This window comes from Brassica napus, chromosome A7, assembly GCF_020379485.1.
Source record: "Brassica napus cultivar Da-Ae chromosome A7, Da-Ae, whole genome shotgun sequence".
Lineage (NCBI taxonomy): Eukaryota > Viridiplantae > Streptophyta > Magnoliopsida > Brassicales > Brassicaceae > Brassica > Brassica napus.
Genome location: NC_063440.1, coordinates 11595545 through 11620055, shown reverse-complemented (window position 1 = coordinate 11620055; position 24511 = coordinate 11595545). Strand labels below are relative to the sequence as shown.

Here is a 24511-nt window from a genome sequence, read left to right as displayed (position 1 = left end):
CAATTTAAACCGACAAACCGATCCGGTTTAAATTGGTACTAAAACATAATTCCATCATCTTTCCTCTTCATCACCTCTCTCTCTATAAAGGCTCCGACATCAAAATCTGAGAGAGGCGACTCCGTCTCTCTCTCGAACATTCCTACAAGAAGATCGAGCGCGAAATTGAAAAAAAATTGAAACAATGGTGGTGGACCAAGATCAGCAGTGGCTGCTGGGCTGCTTGACGGCAAGTCTCGACCCTAACCAGAACGTTCGTTCTTTCGCTGAGACCTCACTCAATCAAGCCTCTCTTCAACCAGGTCTGTCGCCTTAAATCGTTTTCCCCAGAAAGTTGAAAGCTTTTTGATGGATTCATTTCACCATAGTTACTAGATTCTTTGTACTTGTAGGGTTTGGCAGCGCATTGTGCAGGGTCGCTGCTAATAAAGACCTCTCTTTGGGATTGCGTCAAATATCCTTTTTACATAAGCATAGATTTGTCTCTCTCTCTCTGGACCCTCGTTGTTGATAGTGTGGAGTTCTTTAACTTACTGTTACTTAGCTGCTGTTTTGTTAAAACAGTTCATTAAGAAGCATTGGCGAGAGAACGAGGAAGATTTTGAGTATCCTCTTGTCTCAAATGAGGAAAAGGTACTCTCTCACTGTTCCTGTTTCATTTTTTGGATTTCCTTCTGCATTAGTTTTTAGGAGTCTCTTTTGGTTTTGCTGTTAGGCTCTTATTCGAGGACTGCTTTTGGGCTCACTTGATGACTCTCATAGAAAAATCTGTACGGCTATTAGTATGGATATCTCGTCAATTGCCACTCATGATTGGCCAGAAGAGTGGCCTGAGCTGTTACCCTTTCTCTTGAAGTTGATTAGCGACCAGAACAACATCAATGGAGGTATATTTTTGTTCAGTTCTTTGTTACCTCTCATTTTCATACAATTTCTTGAGATCAGTCAAACCCTTGCGCTGAATTTTGTGGCCAAACTCAACAGTTCATGGAGCTTTGAGGTGTTTGGCTCTTCTCTCTGGTGACTTGGATGACAAAGATGTGCCTGCACTGGTACCTGTGTTGTTTCCTTGCTTGCACGCAGTCGTTTCCTCTCCTCAGGTTTGTATCACGTTTTTTGGCATGTCCAGTTTCGTAAATGATAATTTTAGTGATGATCGCCTTTCTTTTATTTCTCTTATGAAGTTCACTCCCCTGTCTTAATTATCATTTTGTATATGTAGAGCTATGACAAGTATATGCGAGGAAAAGCCCTTTCAATTTTTTATTCATGTATATCTGTTCTTGGAGCAATGAGTGGTGTGTACAAGGTACTTTTCATTCTATACATAAGTTTTAAATTCGTCTTGCTTCAACTACCTCTGTTATCAGTTGACATATATTAAGTGTTTGTATTCAGACAGAAACCACTACTTTAGTGACTCCTCTACTTGAGGTTTGGATGAATCAGTTTTCACTTATATTGGAACATCCTGTGCAACCTGACGATCCTGATGATTGGAGTCTAAGAATGGAGGTTCATCTCATCTTCTGATTGTTCTAATTTTGTTCCCATCAAATGGCCGGGATTGTTTAACAGGCCCCTGTCTTTGTCTGCTCTGATTAGGTATTGAAGTGCTTGAATCAGTTTGTACAGAATTTCCCATTTCTCATGGAAAGTGAACTGATAGGTATGTTCTCACGTGACCCATGTCCCTTGTTTATGCATACATATGCATCTGAAGCATCGTTATTGAAAAATAATATTCTTGCAGCTATTATGAGGCCATTGTGGCACACATTTGAATCATCTCTACAAGTCTATCTTCGATCGTCAGTTGAAGGTGCTGAAGATTCATATGATGGAAGATATGATTCTGATGGTGAAGAAAAGAGTCTTGACACTTTTGTCATCCAGGTAACTTACCATTTTCACTATCAAGGTTTTTCCTTCAAGTTCTCATTTTAGAATTTAATCTTTTGATTAGAGATGGGGCATTCGGCTCATAGGTTTTTGTATTTTAATTAGTTTGAGGCCCAACTGACTCTGGATTTTGCATATCTGTTTCCTTTGTGCAGCTATTTGAGTTTCTATCAACAATCGTTAGCAGTAGAAGACTGGCAAAGGTTTGGCTCAACCTTTTCAGTTTTCTCCTTCATTTTGGTCGTATGCTGCTTTGGTTTCTTACCCAAATATCGTCATTTCAGGTCCTGGCCAGTAATGTCAGAGAATTAGTATATCAAACTGTTGCTTTCCTGCAGGTTACAGAACAACAGGTCAGGATTAATCATGCATCTTCAACCTACTCAAACATTATAAGATATAGTGGTTATATTTTGTCTTTAAAATCTGTGATGACTACAATACCGGCAGTAATCTGCTTAAATCTTAAAACGGCTTTGTTTAATCTTGAGCTTGCTCAAATTCAAGGTGTAGTAGCTAGTTATGTCATCCCTTTCCATTATATTAGGTCTCTGAAAATCGTACATAATCTTTTGTTGTTATTTGTGCTTTGCTAGCAATAGTCAAATTAGTTATATGTGTAACCTTGCACATGTCTTTAAAAAGAATCACACATATCTTATTTTTTTTCAAATCTCTTCTCTACAGGTTCATACGTGGTCAACGGATGTAAATCAGTTTGTAGCCGATGAAGATGAGGGTAGCTTCAGTTGTCGTATATCAGGTAAGCTGTCTCACTATTTTCAAGTCAAATTCATATGCTTATGTTTAGTCAGAGACAAGATTTGGAGCTCATATGCATATATGTATATGCAAAATTTATGAAAATGTAACTATACATATATGTACCTGGTGCACCACAGGTATACTTTTGCTGGAGGAAGTTGTCAATACTTTTGGTAGGGAAGGGATCAACGCCGTTATAGATGCTGCTGGAAAGCGGTTCCATGAGTCCCAAAATGAAAAGATAGCTGGTTCTTCGTCCTGGTGGAGAGTAAGTGGACTTTAGTTCTCTTTGTACTTGTATTTTTTAAAAGGTCTGACAATCTATTACTTCTCTTTTTTTTCTCAAAATTGTTACAAATTCTGTTAATATATTTTTTTCTACCCATATATTTTCCATTTGGTAGATAAGAGAAGCCGCTCTCTATGCTTTGGCTTCTCTTGCCGATCAACTTGTTGATGCTGAGGTGCGTGTTTCCATAGAAATGTTAATACAAAAAAGTTATTATGGAGGGAAACATGTTATCCTTAATATTGGTATAATCTTTTCAGGACTTGGGAACTGACCATACTAATTTAGCTAAATTTATTGAGCAATTGATAATGGAAGATACTGGAACTGGTAGGTTTTATAAGATTTACTGCTCCAACTTATTTATCTTATTTGGTACTCAAATTGTGGTGCATGACTGGACCATTTGTTTAACAGGGTATCATGAATGTCCTTTCCTTTATGCCCGCATATTTACAGCAGTCGCTAAATTCTCCTCTGAGGTAATTTCTGATTTTCATTTCTTCCAATATAACCTCAGTATGTAGTGTATTAATTGAATTATTTTAACGTTAATCAGATCAACCCTGGAATTCTTGAGCACTTCCTCAATGCTGCTGTTAGAGCTATTAACATGGACGTGTATGTTTCCTGCTCTTCTGCTGGTAGTATATTTATGTACAGAGAATAAATGCTAACTTACTAGATACCATTATAAACAGACCTCCACCTGTGAAAGTAGGCGCATGTCGGGCACTTTTGCAGCTCCTACCTGATATGAACCGTTCAGTTATTCTTCCTCAGATCATGAACTTATTCTCATCTCTCACTGATCTTCTCCATCAGGTAAATTTTTTTACTGACAACCACAATTGGCGTGTGTGTGTCTCTATTTTCCTCGTGTCACTAGAGATTTTTTATTCTTTCTTAGGCTTCAGATGAAACTTTGATTTTGGTACTTGAAACTCTTCAACAAGCAATTAAGGCTGGTAAGTCAACATAATCTCTCTTTACAAAAAAAATTCAGAATATAGTTACATAACAGTTCTCACTTATTTATTATTTTATGTAATCATTTGCTAGGCCATGAAGCATCAGCCTCAATAGAGTCTATTATCTCACCAGTGATTCTTAATGTGTGGGTGGCACATGTCTCTGATCCCTTCATAAGTATCGATATAATTGACGTTCTGGAGGTAAATAGTTAAAGTGGTTATGATTCATCTCGTTGTTAGAAATGCAATTTCCGTAGCATGTTACGTTAATCTCTTACCACTGCTTCGATTAAATCAACAATAAATCAACTATGTGTACGACTAATGTCTTTCGTATGGCTGTCACACAGGCCATAAAGAATTCACCTGGTTGTCTGCATCCACTGACATCAAGGATTTTACCATTCATCGGACCAGCTTTAAAGAAGGCACTCACCTGTTCTTTTTGTCCTCAGTGTACTATTTTCTCTTCCTTAGTTTCTTTTTAAATGACATCTATGTGGTGATAATCAGCCACATCAACAACCTGAAGGACTAGTGAGTGGATCCTTGGATCTTTTAACCATGCTTCTTAAGGCAAGTTATACTACCTGGATGTTCATATAACGTTACTAAGTGAAAATTCAGCATTTCTCGTGTTTTGCTGACAATTTTTCTAGTCATATGTATAGGGTGCCCCAAGTGATGTAGTGAAAACTGCATATGAATTTTGCTTTGATGCTGTCATTCGCATCATACTCCACAGTGAGGACAATAGTGAATTACAGGTGATAAACTTTTCCACGTCTTAGCTTGGTTCAGCGCTTTCTATTTAAAAATGATCACTTAACACTAACTAGCCTCTCATAATTTGTCAGAATGCAACAGAATGTCTGGCAGCTTTTATATCTAGTGGAAGACAAGAATTGCTCTCTTGGAGTGGTGATCCCAGCTTAACCATGAGAAGTTTGCTTGATGCAGCTTCTAGGTACAAACCTTTTTGTTTGGTTTATTTCACGTCCATCAAAAGTTGTAGGCATGCTGTTTTGTGTTTTCTTTTTGCATTTCTATGTTGTGCATATGTGAATACTTACGCATGTGAATAGAAAACCAGTGATGATTTTGCGTATGCATGGGTATATCTATTCACCATAAAAGATTTGGTCTTTTGAATAAATACGGTGGTATATCCACATTTCTTGGAATCATTTGATTAAAGTGTATTTGAGCACCTTTGTTGTTGATTTCTCAATGTTTTCCATTTGGTATATGTTTAATTGTACTGTCTCACTTTGTCTAAATTGTTTTTTTTTCCAATGTTGGGACAGGCTTCTCAACCCTGATCTGGAATGTTCTGGATCGCTATTCGCTGGGAAGTACATTCTGCAGCTTATCTTGCATCTTCCATCAGAGATGGCACCCCATGTCCAGGATCTGGTTGCCGCTCTTGTAAGACGGATGCAGTCTGCTGAAATATCGGGTTTCAAAAGCTCATTGCTACTGATTTTTGCCAGATTGGTATTCTTCACCTTTCACTTGGATAGTTTTAGCATAATAATAATGGTTCCTCTCTTCTTTGCAAGATGCTGTTTAGTCTCCCTGTCCTACACTGTAACCTTGGAGGCCTATATTTTTTCCATTGATTTCTGCAGGTCCATATGAGTTTTCCAAACGTTGATCAATTTATCAATCTGCTTGTTAGCGTACCCGCTGATGGCCATGAAAATTCATTTGCCTATGTTATGACAGAATGGACTAAACAACAAGGCAAGCATCTCTCTCTGTTGCGCTATCTAGTTGTGTGATTCTATTTGTCTACCTGATGCGTGGGGTTTTCCGGCCGTTTAAACTTATGCTTTGTAAAGCATCTTTGTTCAGGGGAAATACAGGGGGCATATCAAATCAAAGTCACTTGTTCAGCTCTGGCCTTATTACTGTCAACTAGACATTCTGAATTCGCCAAGGTCAATGTCCCAGGCAATCGGATCCAGGTCTTCTTATGCTGCTGTACTTTTTTATATATTTATTTTTAGAAAATTCAATTCACTCTCACAGTCTAATAGAGAGAGACTTGTTTACATTTCTTGTACAGTCAAATGGTGGCATAACCACGCGCGCAAAAGCTAAATCTGCTCCGGAACAATGGACCATCATCCCTTTACCCATGAAGGTATGTTTTTGTTTCCTTCCTTACTCTAAACGTTCTACAAGTCAGAATACGTATATTATTTGGGGATACACACTTCTGTCTTGACTAATTGTGATGCCTTTTGCAGTTTTTTAACCTCCTTTCATTTCATGACTATTTAGTGCATGGTTTGAGAAATTTTACATTATTGGCTCTGGCAGGTACTGGCACTACTAGCTGATACGTTGATTGAAATTCAAGAGCAAGTTTTGGGTTGTGAAGATGAGGTGATTATGCTTCCTTGATCACTCTTTTTTTTAATTTCCTTGTGATGCTAATTCCTTTCTTGGGAGTAGCAGGATAGTGAATGGGAAGAAGTCAATGAAGTAAATGTTGAAGGTGAGAAAGACTTGCTACGTTCAACTGGTGCCTCTCAATCAAGCAAACCCTCTTATGACCAACTTGAAGCAATGGCTCGAACTTTTGAGGTCCTCTTTCTCTTTTACCTATAAAGCTATACCATTAAACCGTATCTCATTAGTGATTAAACCATTGTTTCAACAGAACCAAGATGATGGGGATGGTGATGATGACTTCCATGTTACCGACCCCCTGAATGAGGTGACCTCTTGTGTTCTACATATGTTGGACATAACCTCTTTGTGTTTCTACGTAATCCTCCAAATCTTATAATTTGTCTCACCAAGTTTCGCAACAAACAGATTAATCTAGCAAGTTACCTGGCTGATTTTATGTTGAAGTTTTCGAGTGGAGACCGACCTTTGTTTGACAATCTTTGCCAGGTATGGTTTATATCCTCTGTATAACCTAAAAGACCTTGAACTTAAATACTTGATATGAACTGTTTGGCATGTTTACCAAAAAACTGCAGGGCTTAACAAATGCGCAAAGAAACGTGATACAGACGGTACTGAACCGCTAGGTTTGGCGTTAGAACCCACAAATCGTGTTTTGAGTGTTGATTTTTTTGTCAGTTGATTGATACTTGTGTGGGAATTAAAGAAGTGGTAGCAACATCCCTTTTGTAAGAGTGACATTTTTTACATAATATTCGACGTATTAATCATTCTAAGATATAATATCCTCCGGTTTGATGTTTTGAAAAGAAAAAAAATCTTCAGCTTCTGATATTTTTCTTCGATTTTTCTGCCAAGTAATGTTAGATCATATGGTTACATACTGATTTCTTACAGAAAACTAAAATCTGAAAGTTCACAAAATAAACTAAAAATGATAAATAAAGCCATTAAAAATGTTTAACCGATTTCTTAACAGCAAAAGATTATATATTGAAACTGTTTAAGCCATTAAAGCTACTTGTGTTTGGAAATATCAAAAGCAATACTGATAACATTTTGGAAAACAAAGAGACACGTTTAGCAGATGCAACCACGCTGCACAATGACAAGATTGGAGTCCGGCTTGATGTTGTAGTAAGCTACGGTGCGACTGTTTTCAAGCGTGGTGCCAAGAAAGTTAAGATTCAGCTGGTCCACCGGTAAGCCACCCTGATCATGGATCATGGTCTTGACTTTTTTAATGGTATCGGACCCCTTCACTTGTAGGATGAATGTTTTCTCCTTTATAGTCGATACAAAAATCCGCATGACTGCGTCTTGAGTTGGATACGCATCCGGATTCAAACCTAGAACCAGTTGACGGATGGGTCCATAGATCTTGAGGTCGATGGGCTTAGAGCTATCCTCCACCTCTAGGTTTATGCTTTTTCCCTCTACCGTCTTAATAGAAATCTGCATTGTTTCTCTCCTTTTTCTCTTTGTGGTTTTCTTTTTATATACCTGCATTGTTTCTCTCCTTTCTCTCTTTGGGGTTTTCTTTTTATATACTTACATCTTTGGGAATGAATTATCTGTTAACTTTACATTTTCCCAATGATAACATTTACTATAGGCAGCCCTTCGGCTTCTTTTAAAAGTTTTATACACAAATTAAGAAACTTAACTTTTTTTCTTTCTCGAATTTTGCAAGAGACAATACTTAAAAGTTTTATACACAAATTAAGAAACTTAACTTTTTTTCTTTCTCGAATTTTGCAAGAAACTATACTTAAAAGTCTTAGACACAAATTAAGAAACTTGACTTCTTTTGTTTCTAATGAAAAGTGAAACATCATTCACTACCTATCTAAATACTAACGGTATATCTATAAAAAAAATACTAACAGTAAAACAATGTGCATAATACAAACAATCAAAAACATATCATACTTCATTCTTTATTTTTAAAAATGAAACCATTATATTATATAATCTTCTTTCTAAAAATTTATATAATTTAGAGGAATTATTTAAATTTATTTTTTTTCAAAAAATATTTATATTATTAAAATTGGAGTACAAAATAGAACTAATCTTATTTTCAACAGATTTATTAGATCTGTTGTTCTTTCCTTATTTTAATTCATCTTAACTATTTCATTAATTGTTATTTTCCAAATAATTTGAAAATATTTATTATAGAAATAAAAGCAGAACTTACCTATTTTTTTTGTTTTATTATATCTTTTACATTGTTTTTATATTTTAACTACTTAATCAATTGTTTTACCATAATAATTTGACATCGTGTTAACTGTAATAATTTCACATGCTTGAATGAATTTTCTTCCCCCGTGACAAAAATTCAAAAAGTTAACAAAGAAATTTTTATTTTTTACATAATCAGTTAGGTATGGATATTACGATATCCGTTCGGGTGCAAATTAGTTCTTTCAGGTATCGAGCGTTTTGGATTTTGAGATTAAGCTCCACTCGAGTTTTATAAATTTTTGGGTGGGATTCGAATCGGGTCCTTCCAGATCTGGGTGGGTTGAGTTCTGATGTGTAGGAACTTAAAAAAAAAAAAACTATGTGTTTAGAAACGTCATTAAACAATTTATGAAAAACTAACACCCGCAATTTAAACCTAGTATACTTTAATTTCAATTCATAACTGCCTTTGGTTAGAATAAAAACAACTAGGTGGAGATCTGTACCTTGGGCGGAATGAATATAGATGCGAAAATATAATGTAGAATGATCCAAAAGAAGCTATGTAATCTTTGTTAGACTATATAAAGATATACAAATATATACATGTACATGATTAGGATTTCCTATGTAAATCTATATATAGAATCCTTAATAACATAAGAAGGGCATTGAGCTCTACCTATTATACACCAACTTATAGAGTAAGCAAAACTCTAGCTGCCAATTATTTCTTCTCTCAAGTCTCACTTTCTCCATTTTTCTCACGTTCTCGACTCCTCTTCTCTCTATTCTATCTCTCTCCTAAACTCAGTCTTATCTCTCATTGCCTATGGATACAAACGATAAACCTTTAAAGATCACACACACATATCGGGGGCATGTCACAATTGTCCTTGATCTGCAAAAGTTCAACTATGACACATGGAGAGAGCTTTTTAAAATACATTGCCTCACGTTTGGTATAGCTGATGACCTTCACGGCAGTTCCTCTTCAACACCACCAAACGAAAAGCAGTGGAAAGAACGAGATAGACTCGTAAAGATGTTGATTTATGAGACTATCTCTGAAACTATCCTCCATACGGTTCTAAAGACAAAGTTCACCTCTTGAGAACTCTGGATCTCCACTGAAAACTTGTTTCGTGATAACAAGGAGGTCACAGCTATCGAAATCAAATGTGTGTTTACAACTGAAAGTACATTCGAAAATAAAATGTGTGTTGTATAACAATGTATTACGAGATAAATCATCCTTACATGTTTCATTCTCAGGGTATTGACTTTTTTTTTTAAAACACTTCTTTTTTTGTCTAAAACTTCTTTTTTCAACATAGTCTATTGAAGATAATAACGTAGAAATTATTTTCCTTCGTCACGTCTGAGAAGAAATTAAACATAATATTTCATAAATTGAACACCAAATCTTAGAATAATATGATAAGAACATTGGGAAAAAAAAAAGAGAGAAATTTTAGCAACCGCAAAGACGTCGAGTCAAGTGAATGGTCGACTCATGCCTGATGCCGCATTCAGCTACTGTCCAACTGTTCTCAAGAGCCAGGCCTGCAAGTATCATGTTCTGCTGGTCCACTGGAGTGCCATCAATCTCAAAGTATTTAGTCTTGACTTCTCCAATGGTATCGGTTCCCTTAACCTGAAGGGTATGGTTCCTGCCGTTGAGAGTCACTACAAAAATACGCATGGCTGCTTCACCCTGACCCGAAGGACGCAGTCGCAAAACCAGTTCACTCATCGGCTCCCCATGGATCTTAACGTCGATAGTGTTGGAGCTATCTTCGACTTCTAGGTTTATGCTCTTTCCCTTTAATGTCTTGATAGAAATCTGCATTGTAAACCCAACTTCTCTTTTCTTCTCTCTCTCTCTCTCTCTCTCTCTCTCTCTCTCTCTCTCTCTCTCTCTCTCTCTCTCTCTCTCTCTCTCTCTCTCTCTCTCTCTCTCTCTCTCTCTCTCTCTCTCTCTCTCTCTCTCTCTCTCTCTCTCTCTCTCTCTCTCTCTCTCTCTCTCTCTCTCTCTCTCTCTCTCTCTCTCTCTCTCTCGCTCTAGATTATGTTTCATAGTACATTACTGAGAAGAAACTTTATATATATACAATTTTCCATGATAGTATTTTGACCCGTTTGGAAAAGTCATCAGAATATTTCTAAAAGAAATCATGTGGCACTATTACATTAAAAGGAAAAATAAAAATAAGTAAATATACAATAAAATAGAAATATTACATTATAATATTACAATTTGATATAAAAGTAAAAAAAAAAATAGTTTTGGCATGTTTTCCAAAATCTGCAGGGATTAACAATTGCGCAAAGAAACGTGATCCAGACAGTACTAAACCGCTAGGTTTGGCGTTACAACCCACAAATCATGTTTTGAGTTTTGTTTTTTTTGTCAGTGATTGATATTTGGGGGTAAAAGAAGTGGTAGCAACATCCCTTTTGTAAGAGTGTCATTTTCACATAATATTCGAAGTATTAATCATTATCTTTTGAATTTTTAAAATATCATATCCTCCAGTTTGATGTTTAAAAAAAAATCTTGAGCTTCGAATATTTTTCTGCCAAGTATTGTAGATCACACGGTTACGTACTAATTTGTGACAGAAAACAAAAATTGAAAGTTGACAAATAAACTAAAATTGATATTTCAAACCATTAAAATTTTTTAGCCATTTCTTAACAACATAAGAATATATATTCCTTAGCCCTAAGATATAAAGTTCTCAAAATGAACTTTTAAAAAGCTACTTGTGTTTGAAATTATCCAAAGCAATACTGATAATATTTTGGAAAACAAAGAGAAAGGTTTAGCAAATGCAACCACGCTGCACAATGACAAGATTGGAGTCCGGCTTGACGTTGTAGTAAGCTACGGTGCGACTGTCTTCAAGCTTGGTCCCAAGAAAGTTAAGATTCAGCTGGTCCACCGGTAAGCCACCCTGATCATGGATCATGGTCTTGACTTTTTTAATGGTATCGGACCCCTTCACTTGTAGGATGAATGTTTTCTCCTTTATAGTCGATACAAAAATCCGCATGACTGCGTCCTGAGTTGGATACGCATCCGGATTCAAACCTAGAACCAGTTGACGGGTGGGTCCATAGATCTTGAGGTCGACGGGCTTGGAGTTATCCTCCACCTCTAGGTTTATGTTTTTCCCCTCGACTGTCTTAATAGAAATCTGCATTGCAAAAATCCCTTTGGTTACTCTCCATTCTCTCTTCCGGGTTTTCTTTTTATATACTTGCATCCTTGGTGAGTGCATTAACTGTTAACTACATTTTCCTATGATATCATTTACTATTGGCTATGTTGACCGTTTATTTTGACTAAAGACTTCAAGTTATTACTGGCAGACAGCTGTGAAAGTACATACATGCAGCCCTTTGGTTTCTTTCTTGAAATTTGCAAGAAATGATACTTTAAGTTTTATACTTAAATTAAGAAACTGTCATTTTTTTGTTTTCGAAATTGAAACATTATTTACTATCTATCTAATTACTATACGGTACAAATAAGTAAAACATAGCATACTTTAGAAAATTTTATACAAAAGTTTCAAATGATAAAAACTTGCAGAAAATGGAGAGTAACCAAAGGGGATGTGCGCGTAACCAAATGAACATTGCTTTGAACCTTCTGCATGCTTTTTGTACTAAAAGCAGAAAATGGAGAGTAACCAAATGATAAAACATAGCATAATTTTTCTATAAAGCATGCAGAAGGTTCAAGAGGATGTATGCGTTAACTTTTCACCCTCAAACAAGTAGATATTGAATCAAAAGAAGGGGATTACATTTACACTGTTCTTTACACCAAGGATCACCTAGCAGGATGTGAACGTACGTTAACTATCCTCGTGAGTGAGAATACAATTAGAATAAAAGACAATTTGGTTGTTCAAGTTTAGCTAACGAATGTACAACTTCATTACCCCGTAAGACATGATTAACAGGACATTGATTTATAGTTGTATAAACAAACGAGTACAAATGAGAAAGAACCGACAAATCAGAAAGAAGTAGTTTGTACAATGGTACGACAGATCTGAAAAGGTACTAAGCACTTTGGGTTCAAAACCTACAATATCAAATTTATCTGTTTGTGTAACCAACTAATATGAATATCTAATTTCTACTGCGAACAACCGAGTCTGTCTGATACCGATCGGCATATGCTTCGTTGGGTTTCAGCTTGTCAAATATTCCGAAGTTATCATAAAAAAAGAAAGAAACTCAAATATGTTTAGAATGAAAAGAACTAATTTTGGTAATTTGAAAGTTACTAACGTAATTATTTCTCCAAAAAAGTTAATAATGTATTTGAACATTGCTTTTAAATGCAGATTTTTTTTAAAAAAATATGATGGGCTATTAATTGCCTAAATATTTAAATTGCATTTAGCGAATTGCTAACATGCGCCATTTTCATTTTTTCATAAAATTATATGAAATGTTAGAAACTTATAATGTAATATGAACTACTTCTTTCTGATTTGTCGGTTCTTCGCGTAATAAATATAAAATAATAGTTGAGTTTTTTCCATTTTTGAAAAAAAAAAAAAGAGTTTCTTCCATTATTTTCCTTCGTCAAGTAAAAGAATAAATTAAACAGCTACTTTATTAATCGAAACTCAAGTCTTTAAAAATGATATAATAAAAAAGTTAAAACATTGGAAAACAAAAATAAAATACTTTAGCAACCGCATTGACGAAGCATCATGTGAATGGTCGACTCATGCTTGATATGGCACTCGGCTATAGTCCAACTGTCCTCAAGCGACTTGCCTTGAAATATCATCGCCTGCTGGTCCGCTGGAGTGCCACTAATCTCCTCCAACTTAGTCTTAACTTTTCCAATGGTAACGGATCTCTTAACCTGGAGGGTGTAGGTCGTGCCGTTAAGAGTCACTACAAATATATGCATGGCTGCTTCACTACGACCCGAAGGACCAAGTCGCAAAACTAATTCACTCATCGGCTCCCCATGGATCTTAACGTCGATAGTGTTGGAGCTATCTTCAACCTCTAGGTTTATGCTCTTTCCCTTTAACGTCTTTATGGAGATCTGCATTGCAAACGAAACTTCTCTTCTCTCTCTAACCCTCTCTTTAGGGTATATATGTTTTATAGTACACATTGCAGAAGAGAGTTATCTGTTTTATAGTTTCCCATGAGATTATTTTGACCCTTTTTGGAAAATGTCGTCATTGATTAAAGCTATTAATGATCGACGACAAAGGCAAATGCTACCCTTTGGTTTCTCTTTTAATATGTTGCCATTTTACACTTTGTGTTCACTCAACTGTTAGTACAAGTTCTACAAATTCTAGATCATGAGCCATATATTCAAAAATCAGGGTGTTTTTTTACGCAAAGAAATCTACGTGCATATTTGAGTAATTTAAAGAACGGCAATTGTCAATAATAGCACCTTTTGAAGTTTATGTCTCAAAAATAGCACTAGAAGGAGAAAGTCACAAAAATGACATTCATTAAAGGGTAAAATATCTATAATACCCTTGGTTTAAAATTAAATAAACAAACTAAAATAAATAAAAATAAAAAAAATAAAAATAAAAATAAAATTTTTTTTTTATAGTTTCAGATTATATGTTTTCAGATTCAATTTTTTTTTTTCAGATTTTATTTTTATAATTTAAAAATACTTTTTGAAACTGTTTTTAAAATTTTTTATTTTTTATTTTATTATTTATTATTTATAAAATTTTAAACCCTAATTCCAAAACCCCATCCCTTAACTCTAAACCCTAAGGTTTGGATTAATTAACCCTAGGGGTATAAGTGTACATTACCTCTTTAATGAAACCTATTTTTGTGACTTTGAGTCTTGAGTGCTACTTTGGGAACAAAAACTTGGTTTAGTGCTATTCTAGTTTTTTTCTCTTTAAAGAACCCTAATATCTTTTGTTTCATGACTAATTTTCAGTCAAGTGTCATGCCCTTGTAAAACATAACCGAGTTTTTATATATTAAAATTTCTTTGTTTATTTTGTAATAGCCAAGAAACATATATAGTATCTTGCAAGAAACGGGATTAGCGACGGCGGTGTGCCGGAGAAACAGCAGGCTATAGGTGCATTAAACTATGTAGAACTAGAAACCACAAATCCTTATAGATTATTCATACTAGTTTTATATCACTAGACTGATTTCACTCTAGAGTGTGTATAACAATGTTTTATCTAACACTTTGGTAACCACATTCTAAATAGTTATATATCACTATGACTGATAATTTTAACAATGTGTTTGGCTTTCTTGCTATTATTGGCACTTCCTTTCGCATTTGAAACTCATGATTTTCAAATATTCGACTGACAGAAACATTATAAGACACACATTCAGGAGTATATATATACTAAAGGCTTGATTGACAAAGGATTAGCATAATCATTATGCTTGTTATTATCCAATCAACATTTATCACAAAAACATTTATAAAAGCATTTACAAGATGCTAATGCTTTCTAAATGCTCTTTGCTCAATGCTTTCATATAAAGCTTTTGGTAGAACATTTGCAGTTAGAATATATAAAAATTAAAAAATAATTATATACAATTAATTTATATTTAATAATATAAAAATTGTGTTTATAATTAAAAGCAAATTTAAATCTTTAAAAAAAAGTTGCGATTAAATATTTTTAACTATTTAAGAAGAACAATAATTCACATTTAAAATATAATATAATTTATATAATTACACATATAATTTATTATTTTTAATAAAAACATAACATATTATATATATTATAAAATAAACATATATATATATATATATATTATTTATAAATAAAGAAATTATATATCATATATAAATCTTTATGATAATATCATATACGAGTCATTTACTGCTTTACCAATAAATAGATAATGATAATTTATATATAAATTATAAATTATATATTTTTCATTTAATAATATCAAAAATTATTTTATATCCAAAAATAAATTTACATTTTTAAATATTTTAAATTTTGTAAAAAAATATTTAATATTTTTAAATTTATATATTAAATAAGATTCATTATTTTAAATAAAAATATATTATTAGTATAAATTATAACTTAATATATAGTATTATTTTTTAAAAAATATATTATATACAAACTTTTATGATAATTTTAAAATTGTATACTGCTTATGTTCTACCAATCACTTTATTAAAATATTTAGTGAAAGCATACAGCTTCTATAGCATACTACTTCTACAGCATACATCTACTGCTTTATCATCATCTGTACCAATCAAGCCCCTAATACAAGTAGGTAACAATTTTAATGTAGGGAACGAAAGTATTCGGCAATCAATGAAGAGTTCCTTTACGGCCCTTAAAGTCATTGGGCTGGGCTCTCTTGTTTGCGAAAACCCGACCTGACGCGGAACGACCCGCTTCTCGTCTTTCTACTCAAAAACATTATACTTTTTTCCCCATAAATTCTTCCCATCATCTATGGTGATAATCAGTCCACAGAGGCGTGTGCCTACAGTGCGTTGAAAAAATCATTTGCCTTATGTCCCCTAATAATATAATCGTTTTTTAGGGCTCCAAAATTTAAAATAATTTCTAGTTTAATTGCTAAGGTTTATTTTCTAAAAAATCGAGTAACTCACTTTCTGAATCCATGTCTTTTTTTTCTTATATGACATAATACATCATATTTACATAATAAATTTATTCTTGTAAGTGTTAACTTGTGTACTTGGCGAATTTTGGCTAAGGGGATATCTCATATTAGAAAATTATTTTCATTATAGTTGTATATAATCAACTAGGATCGGCCCACCCTACGGGCGGGACATATTTTACTCGTGATTTAGATTATTATTTTTTTGTCTGATTTTGTGGTTTGCGTTTTATGTGTGCATTTCAAAAGATGTGTATGATAATGATATTTGTCTTTTAGAAAATTTCGGGTGAAGAAGAATTACATGATAAAATATAGTACTTTTCTTGTATACTATAGTTTTTTGTCAAAATAAATAATAGTTGTTTCTATATTAAGGAGATGTGGCATTAATATGCAGTAGGGGCTCCAAATGGTCTTCATGTTATTTATTTTTTACAAAAATTTGATCACATATTCAGTGCGTTAATTGTAGTTCGTAATATTTTAGGTTCGGAAAGATTGGAGTGTGGTAACCTTTTGTGTATGTTATAAGAGTAATTATATTTTACGTTGAAATCATAGTCTTTCGACATGCTATTGGAGTGGAGTGGTGATTATTTGAAGTTGCATTTCTTATTAAAAGTATAGTGTTATATTGAATGCGAAGAAGGTAGTAAAGCAAAGCTAATCAAAATAAGAAAACATTGAAACCAGAAAATGTAAGAACTGAGTAGTGGTTGATGAGTATAGTCACTTGTTACTCACCGTAAAACCAACTCCAAGAACTTTTCCATTTGTTTATACTAATAACAATCACTGCATTGATTTTACAGATTATTGGGATGACACTTTCTTGGTGGCACAATAAATATCATATTAGTTTCATAACCATTCTTTTTCAATATAGAAATGTCGTGTATTGAACATTTGGTTAGTATTGATATATACTATTTTATTAATTTAAGTTGTTGTTTGTTTGTAAGTAATTTTTGTTTTGAATTTTTGCTTCTATGGTATCATCATCTGAATTGTCACGTTTTGAATAATTTGTATCTAACAACTAATGTATATGACTCTTTTTGAAGTTCTCGTCAGCCGTAAGGCCTTTGCATAATTTCCAGAAAGGACATCTCAACTTTGGTGAGAAATTAGCAATCCAAACATTAGCCATCCAATTGGATTGAAAATGGTGTTCCGGGTTGGAATATTGTTCCTAGTGTTCATCGGTCTTATTTCTTAAGTTTACTGTTGGGTGATACTCAGTTTTGTTAAAATTAGCTGCTATTGTTTGTTAGGAACAAATATCAACATCTCTGAACCGTTTTTTGCTTGGTCTTGACTCTTAAGTATATGATTTCAGATTATGAGGGGCAGGGGGAGAGATTGAAAATGTTTGTTTTTTTTTTGTTTATTAGAGATGAGTTACCAAGATGTTTTTGTCAAGATTTGGAGACCAATTGGTTTCTTTGAAGAGATCGAAGTTCCATTCAAATTAAATTAAATATTTTTTGTTCTATAAACAGAGAGGATTTTTTTTAAAAAAAACAACTAACACTTTCTTAAAAAACATGAAATATGGGTGGCAGAGATTTTAATCATATTTATAGAGTAAGCTATGTATTTATTATGCACATATCTGTATATTTTTAATTAGTCAAAGATTGTTGTAAAGAAAAATTCATTTTAATCATTTTTTAATTTTATTTATATAGGCTAGAAAATTATTTACAACCAAATAAATGGGAATATAATCTCTTATAAGATTTCAACAACATGACATAGAATCTAGGTTTTGACATATCAACACTTACCAGTTACCACCAATTAACATCGTAATTTTCTGTTATTTACTTGATTTATTTACTTTTATACAAAATTTGATTTTCATAATAAAATATGAGCATATATGGGTTATCAGCGGTAAGATTCGTTTATGACTAAAATAAAAGTTGTTTTCGACATATTCAAGACATTTCTATATTTATATCTATAATAATATTTAGACATATATATGCTTTAGCCCAATTGTATTTATCGTCTAAAAGAACTATTTTTTCCTCTATAAACATAATATGTTTTCGTACTTTATGATAAAATGGTATTTTACAGAAAAGAATTAAAGTAAACTTAGATTTTATTGTTTCTTTTAAAATATAGTAAAATACGTTAGAAATTGTTTTATGTTAACCAATTGATGATTATCTATGTCAGATACTCAGACAGTGGAACTTTGTAGCATAAGTGGAATTCAAAAAAAGTAAATGACAGTATTTGTTTTTATGAAAACTATTAAAAATATGATGGCAAAAAATAACGATCGCTAGGGAATCAATTGATGAAATAGAAACCTTCGCTTTGGGTATCATTGTAACATATAAACACATTTTACATATTTGTAAAACTACAAATAGGTATAGTAAAATAATAGTTGTAAATGAACTCATAAAAATGTATAAGAATGAATGAATTCAGACAAATGTATATGTCAACAGAGCAATTACGATTACGTACACTTGGCATCAAATAAAAGTCATAAGAAATAAACACCAAAAAACGAAACACAGATACTAAAGCCCTTTCCCAGAAAAAAACGAAAAAAAAAAGAAAAAAAAAAGAAGAGAAACACAGATAACATTTCAAGTTCTTCACCGTTTTTGGAGCTGTAGTTGGCTTTATGCCTTCTTCCACCTGGTGTCATCATCATTATTGTAAAGCTATAACTCCATTTATTATGTGAATCAGTATCATCAATCCCATTAACCGTAGAAGCTCTTCGTGGTTTCATAAGCTACTTGTTGGGTCCCTTGTGAAGTTAGTTATAACATCTTCAGACCACACATAATGCCATAGTACGATTGTAGCAAACACATTCACAGTACCTTATGTTTTAGCAGCTTGTTTTCCTCTGCCAATTGCAACACCAAAATATCTCTGTAGAATTAGAATCCATGTCATTGTCGTACGGGATAACTAAAAGTTTGAAGACAAATATCTCTGTTTTAAAGGAGATGAAAATACTTAAATATGATGTACCTGATGTATGCGTGAGAAATCCTAAGAAGTGGCAATGATTCAAAGTACATGCCAAGAAGGAGTCACATGTGCTCTTGTTTCTCTTGTCCTAGAGTTGACCATGTTGTAACTACAAAGAAAGATTCAACGTAGGGATAGGGTTAATGCTTTCTGCAATCTCAACAAAACTGGTCTTCTCTCTGAGAACCTAATGGAAACGGAGCGTCGAGTTAATAGAAATAATAAGTCTAGTTTTGGTGTAAAATATAAGAGCATAAGTTAAGAAAAATATACCTTCTCATCCACCAAAGCAATATAAACAGCCATGAGATCACCACCCTTATTCACATTATGTGCTTCCCAAAAATGCAGAGATCATCAGAGGACTGGGAAGTTGTTGTTAATGATGGTGTTATAGACGACGTTTGGACTCAACGCACTTGTTTAACGTCTCCGGATTTCTTTCGCCGGTATGTGGAGACCAAAGGATAAGACACGACTGCTCAGCTACACCGGGATATGTAACACCATATTCTGTCAAACCATTCCTCTTCCCGACCTTCATAAACATGGCCTCTCTCCTAATCTCTCCCTCCACCACCATCTCAAACTCCCTGAGTCCACTCTCTCCTAGCTCGATCCCACTACGGTGGTCTTAAAACAGTCACCGTCTCCTCCCTAACTGCCGGGAAGAAACCAATCTTCTTCGCTAGCCCATGAGCTTTCACTCCAACCTGCTCGCAGAAACACGTCCACAGATACGTTAAAGCCGGAGAGCTCAAATCCAAAACAATGAGGGCAGTAACAACGGAAAGTGAAGACTGAAATGATGAATTATACGATACAAACTCAACTATTTATAGTTGCAGATTCATTGTCTTGAAGAAGAAGAGATGCACTGAATGAGTTAATATTAACTTACATTCACGCACACCGTTTCAGAAATTGTGAAGAAAGCTCAGGCGTCACTGTGGCCGCCAAACGCAGAGGAGAGAGAGAAGAACACACATGTCTCGCGCTATCAGATAAGGGTTTCACACATGGGCTTCTGGACCTAACAAATCATCTGAAATGAAGCCCAATAATATTAAACAACACATCTATACAATACTAAAAGTAACATATCCTCATCGTTGAGGGTATCCACGTTGGAAAAAAAAATAGACCAATGAGAGACTTTTAAATTGACAAGTCATTAAAAAAAAACACATCACCAAATCACTCTTTTCTCGAACCTTTTCAACATTACGCCGATTTTCCAATATCTCTTTGGTCTTCTCCCGATTCATCTACCTCTGCAAAAACAATTTTACTCAATTTTTTTCAGCTTTCCTCCTTCTCTCCTTACTCACTATATAAGACGGTGGTTGATTTACGAAAGATTCCTCTCACTAAAACCACCAGATCTCTTCATGGCCTCCGGGGAAAACGAGTAGTTAGTAACGGCGTTCGGTTTTGGTTCCATCACTTTACCTCTGTATACAGTTTACTGTAAAAATAAATTATTCCTTCATATTTGGTGAGTCACTGAACGCCTTGCTCCTGGTACATAAAAAACATTACTTAACTTTTGTACACTTTTCTTTGAAAAGTGTTCTTCGGAGTTGTCTGTGATTTCTTTTTTTTTTGATATTTTTATCATATTGTGAGAGAGATGGAGGACTTCGAGTTCCATCACTGGTGGAGCCTACGGTTAAAGTTTAGTTCATTATTTCACTTCCTCTGTTTCAGATCTTTGGTTTTGTAACTGGTGAAAGCTCTTGATCTGGTGTTTAATTAGGTTGTTGGAGATTTAAAAGGAGGAGATGACGCTTTACAGGAGAGGATTTGTCATCTGTTTTTTCAGGTTTTGTAATTCTCAATCTCTGTTTTGATGATAAAACAATCCAAAACCGAATTTGAGCAGTTCAGTTTGTTTGCTTTGTTTCTTTTACAAAAGTTGTGATCTTTTGTAGAGTTTGTTATACTTATAGCTTTAAAGTTTTGGGTCTCTAATTTCAAAACTATTGACCTCTAAACTCATCAGAATCATACCGATTGTTTCTTTTTCCTTCCTCTTACGCTTACGTTTTCTATTGTTATGTGTTTCAGGGACCAACGGAAAATGGGCAAATTGATGTTCACTTTCAGGATCTGTATAGCGCAAGAACAACGTTCGAGCAGGCCCGACTTCATTTGGTCATCACTTTTTCTTATGCTATGAGAATTTCCAAGATATTTCCTTTGCTTCAAGCTGCGAGTCAACACCATCACATGTAGAAACTAAATGGTTAGTTGGTTTAGCACCTAAATCTAAAACTGTTATTTTGTTTGTTTGTTTAGCCATAAGCTTTCTCTTTGTGTGTTTGGTATAATCAGAGGATCATGGTGTGTATTGCCTCTCTCTCTCTCTCAAATACTTGAAACAGAAATCTTTAGCTCATTCAAGTCGAAGGCTTTATCTAGAGTTCCCTAAATGAGCTTTTGCTACAATATATGTACAGTATGCTCTTCACACTTGCTTATCTCTCATAAAATCTTATGCAACTTCACTTAACTTATGAAGTTTGTAGTGTTTTGTTTTCTTACAGGTTATATCGTTTTTGTTAACGGCTTATGCTCAAACATCCATGCGGCAGATTTTCCTCTTCCATGTTATTCTCATAAGAAAGGTAACCCTTATTGTCTCCTAGCCATAAAGCTGGCAGAATTACTCTGCTTTAGATTTCGTTTAACAAGTAGTGCTCAAATACTAGAAGCGGATGAGAAAATATGACTATATATATTAGAAATGAGGGAGGAGAATCAGTTTACAGTAATGGACCCTTTTGATGAGTTGGATTTGTCTTCAGATGAAATCTTCGATTTCTATTCGTCTGAAAGCCCAAAACAAACGTTGATCTCGAAGTTTATGTGCAGCAGATGAGGTGAATACATAAACTCTTTATCTGTGTATACATCTTTTTACTCAAAGATAATATTTTGTTGTTGACAGAATCAGCAGGGACTATCCATAAAGATATAAGGAGATGGGCATTCAACTTCTTCCACGCTGATCAACAAGAAACCAGGTTTCTATGGAAGCATAAACCCACGGAAACTGATCACTTTAAGCTGATATGGATGAATGCAGACCTCTGTGTAAGAGGACATAGCGTTTGATGCGTTGTGTTATCAGATCGTGAGTACACTCATTGCAGTCACTCAACTTCTCTTTGTTGAGCGTTCTAGAATTGTTTTGGGCCTTATGCTAACTTTTATTGGTTGCAGTGGTTGAAGATTTAGAGGATGGGGATCGTACTTCTCAGGTAGGATCCTTACACTACAACACATCCCTTTTGACTCTTGAGCTGTAATTTTTTGTGGCAGATAATATGTTTTTGCGTCTGTATGTGAAAAGAACTAACTGTCCAACTCATTTTTGCTTATTCATATATGTAGCCAAAGGACAAAGTTGTGACATGGAACCTGCCATTTCGAAGTGATACCTCATATTTGGTCCTGTCTACAACATAAGGTTACGTGGAAGATTTCAACATTCAAATATTGAGCTGTGTTAGTGATTCTGATTAGATGTAGAAAAACATTGTAGAGAAGTACGGAGTTAGGTACTCGAGGCTGAGATACTTACATGATGCAAAAGAGGTTATCATAAGCCATGGGGCGGATCTCATCTCAGGTATTATTCCCTGATCTCCACTCAACGAAACCTGACGCGTAACAGAAGGAATCAGAGGACAACAAGGCCAGTGGTGGATCTGATGAGAGATTTTTCGTATAGCCATATACATAGCGGGTGGGATATGAACCAGTAGCTGTAATGTTTTGCATTATCCTTGCATTATCAGTAAATGACAATTAGAAGTTACAGCTACTTGCCTTTTTCTTCTACGGTTAAGTTTATCGTTGTTTTAACGTAAAAGATAAATCGGAAGAGTAGACGTGTTGATAATTCTGTAGTAGAGTCTTAGGTGTATCTCTTTAGTTTGAGGGTTAGTTTCAGTAGAATCTATGTGCCATCTTTTGGTTGTATCTGGTGAAGCTGAAGTTCTTGGTGGGAATATGAAAAAGCAGATAATGGATGAGTCTGAGAATTTGAGTTTGAACTGACTGGTGCCGCCTCATCCTCCACCGCTTCCACCATCTCCAGGATATGAATCAAGAGAGGTTGAGGGAGACAGCATAACCTAAAAACAGATCAACAAGTTCCCTCATCCTCTTTGCTGCTATTGAGGCTGCAGCTCAGAGGCCTAATCTCCTTCTTGGTTTTGACAATTCTTGTGAAGGTTTTATATCACTGAAGAGGAAAATCAAAATTTTCTCGAGTTTTTATAATCTTCTGCTATAGATTGGGTAGAGCCTCTTTAGATCAAAATAATTATGAAGGTCGATATCAATATCTATTGGTGTCTATTGGAGATTCAAATTTTTATGTACGGTTACAATAATATGAGTTCAACTTTCAAGTCTAGGAAACTTTGTTTTCGCAAAAAAACTAACAATTAACTGATTAGTCGAAGCTAATATACTCTTTGAAAGTCTATGAGAACATTGAAAAATATGCAAAAGCATAGATTTTTGTTTCGATGACAAAGTTAAGATATGAACTAAATTTGGTCGTCCTGAACTGAGCACAAAATATTTTCACATACGTGTTCGAGTTAAGTAAGAGTAAGTTTAATATATTATTTTAGTTCCTATTTAAAGTTTAAAATTTTGACAAAACAACTCAAGGATATAGTTCTCTAAAATCATTAAAAGAATATTATTTAAAGATGCAATAATTAAACATATCAATTCAATAACTTTTACTAGCTTTATATATAGATTACATATACGTAAATATATATAATATAACAACATAAGTTTGCTTCCCGCGATTCATTTGAAGACTTTTTAAGTTATCGACCCAAGCAAATTTTTATTAAATCAATCAAATTGTTAGAAAATAACATGTCTTCTATATTAGAACTGGGTATAAAATCCGGCTCCAAATCCGCGATTCAAAATACTAGAACTTAAATTTGGTTAGATCTAAAAAAATACTGCAACAAATATTAAATTGAAAGAGATTAAATAACTGAACCCGATTAGATAATACACGATATCCAAAATTAATCCATAACATATCCGAAATTATTTAAAGTGCCAACCTTGAATATATTTATTTCCTCAATTTCAGATATTATGTGTCTTTTGTTGATATATTAAGTGTTTTGATAATTTGAAAATAAATTTATTTTTGGATATTTGTGTTAGTTCGAGCACAAATATGTTAGTCCAATATATATATAAGCTGATGGAAAAACAAGATATC

General features: G+C 34.1%; 5 protein-coding genes and 2 long non-coding RNA genes across 16 annotated transcripts; 2 read left to right on the top strand and 5 right to left on the bottom strand.

Moving 5' to 3' along the window:
• Positions 1-53: 53 nt before the first annotated feature.
• On the top strand, positions 54-7132 carry LOC106416185 (importin-9-like). The gene is made up of 33 exons (XM_013857026.3): positions 54-302; positions 393-454; positions 541-633; positions 716-887; positions 985-1100; positions 1223-1309; positions 1399-1515; positions 1606-1669; positions 1754-1896; positions 2058-2105; positions 2187-2255; positions 2590-2665; positions 2805-2935; positions 3072-3131; positions 3217-3286; positions 3374-3438; positions 3516-3577; positions 3658-3781; positions 3867-3924; positions 4019-4131; positions 4281-4358; positions 4444-4506; positions 4602-4697; positions 4788-4897; positions 5238-5427; positions 5562-5676; positions 5788-5900; positions 6002-6079; positions 6259-6324; positions 6397-6525; positions 6602-6658; positions 6760-6840; positions 6930-7132. Exons 1-33 carry the CDS (start codon positions 185-187, stop codon positions 6978-6980), a joined length of 3075 nt encoding a protein of 1024 aa, XP_013712480.2. The 5' UTR covers positions 54-184; the 3' UTR covers positions 6981-7132.
• Positions 7133-7292: 160 nt separating this feature from the next.
• LOC106412674 (polyubiquitin-D-like) lies at positions 7293-10469 on the bottom strand. The gene has a single exon (XM_048736699.1). It carries the CDS (start codon positions 7861-7863, stop codon positions 7435-7437), a length of 429 nt encoding a protein of 142 aa, XP_048592656.1. The 5' UTR covers positions 7864-10469; the 3' UTR covers positions 7293-7434.
• Positions 10022-10399, bottom strand: LOC125576130 (ubiquitin-like). Its single transcript, XM_048735506.1, has one exon. The coding sequence runs from the start codon at positions 10397-10399 to the stop codon at positions 10022-10024; it is 378 nt and encodes a 125-aa protein (XP_048591463.1).
• Positions 10470-11186: 717 nt separating the features above from the next.
• On the bottom strand, positions 11187-12287 carry LOC106414852 (polyubiquitin-B-like). Its single transcript, XM_022689534.2, has one exon. The coding sequence runs from the start codon at positions 11832-11834 to the stop codon at positions 11376-11378; it is 459 nt and encodes a 152-aa protein (XP_022545255.2). The 5' UTR covers positions 11835-12287; the 3' UTR covers positions 11187-11375.
• A 977-nt stretch (positions 12288-13264) lies between these two features.
• LOC125576129 (ubiquitin-like) lies at positions 13265-13642 on the bottom strand. The gene has a single exon (XM_048735505.1). It carries the CDS (start codon positions 13640-13642, stop codon positions 13265-13267), a length of 378 nt encoding a protein of 125 aa, XP_048591462.1.
• Positions 13643-18634: 4992 nt separating this feature from the next.
• On the bottom strand, positions 18635-20263 carry LOC125576491. 4 transcript variants are annotated; one of them, XR_007314884.1, is made up of 5 exons: positions 20138-20263; positions 19510-19949; positions 19237-19423; positions 19083-19134; positions 18635-19006 (listed from the first exon to the last, which is right to left on the bottom strand). It is a non-coding gene; the product is annotated as an uncharacterized LOC125576491 (long non-coding RNA). The 4 variants fall into 4 exon arrangements; XR_007314881.1 differs by having other exon boundaries at positions 18635-19134; XR_007314882.1 differs by having other exon boundaries at positions 18635-19134; positions 19237-19345; positions 20138-20262.
• A 205-nt stretch (positions 20264-20468) lies between these two features.
• LOC125576492 lies at positions 20469-23670 on the top strand. 7 transcript variants are annotated; one of them, XR_007314887.1, is made up of 10 exons: positions 20469-20913; positions 20996-21061; positions 21307-21484; positions 21574-21697; positions 21768-21866; positions 22047-22121; positions 22190-22375; positions 22465-22502; positions 22636-22711; positions 22787-23670. It is a non-coding gene; the product is annotated as an uncharacterized LOC125576492 (long non-coding RNA). The 7 variants fall into 7 exon arrangements; XR_007314891.1 differs by having other exon boundaries at positions 20469-21061; positions 22787-22873; positions 23269-23670; XR_007314888.1 differs by having other exon boundaries at positions 20469-21061; positions 22787-22990; positions 23269-23670.
• Positions 23671-24511: the final 841 nt, after the last annotated feature.

Bases quoted from the DNA above. Each gene is read 5' to 3' on its own strand.
- LOC125576130 (XM_048735506.1), bottom strand. From the start codon at position 10,399: ATGCAGATTTCTATCAAGACATTAAAGGGAAAGAGCATAAACCTAGAA.
- LOC125576129 (XM_048735505.1), bottom strand. From the start codon at position 13,642: ATGCAGATCTCCATAAAGACGTTAAAGGGAAAGAGCATAAACCTAGAG.
- LOC106412674 (XM_048736699.1), bottom strand. From the start codon at position 7,863: ATGCAGGTATATAAAAAGAAAACCACAAAGAGAAAAAGGAGAGAAACA.
- LOC106416185 (XM_013857026.3), top strand. From the start codon at position 185: ATGGTGGTGGACCAAGATCAGCAGTGGCTGCTGGGCTGCTTGACGGCA. The intron at 4,132-4,280 runs GTAAATAGTTAA...GCTGTCACACAG, and splicing joins ATATAATTGACGTTCTGGAG to GCCATAAAGAATTCACCTGG. The intron at 6,080-6,258 runs GTATGTTTTTGT...TGGCTCTGGCAG, and splicing joins TCATCCCTTTACCCATGAAG to GTACTGGCACTACTAGCTGA.
- LOC106414852 (XM_022689534.2), bottom strand. From the start codon at position 11,834: ATGCACTCACCAAGGATGCAAGTATATAAAAAGAAAACCCGGAAGAGA.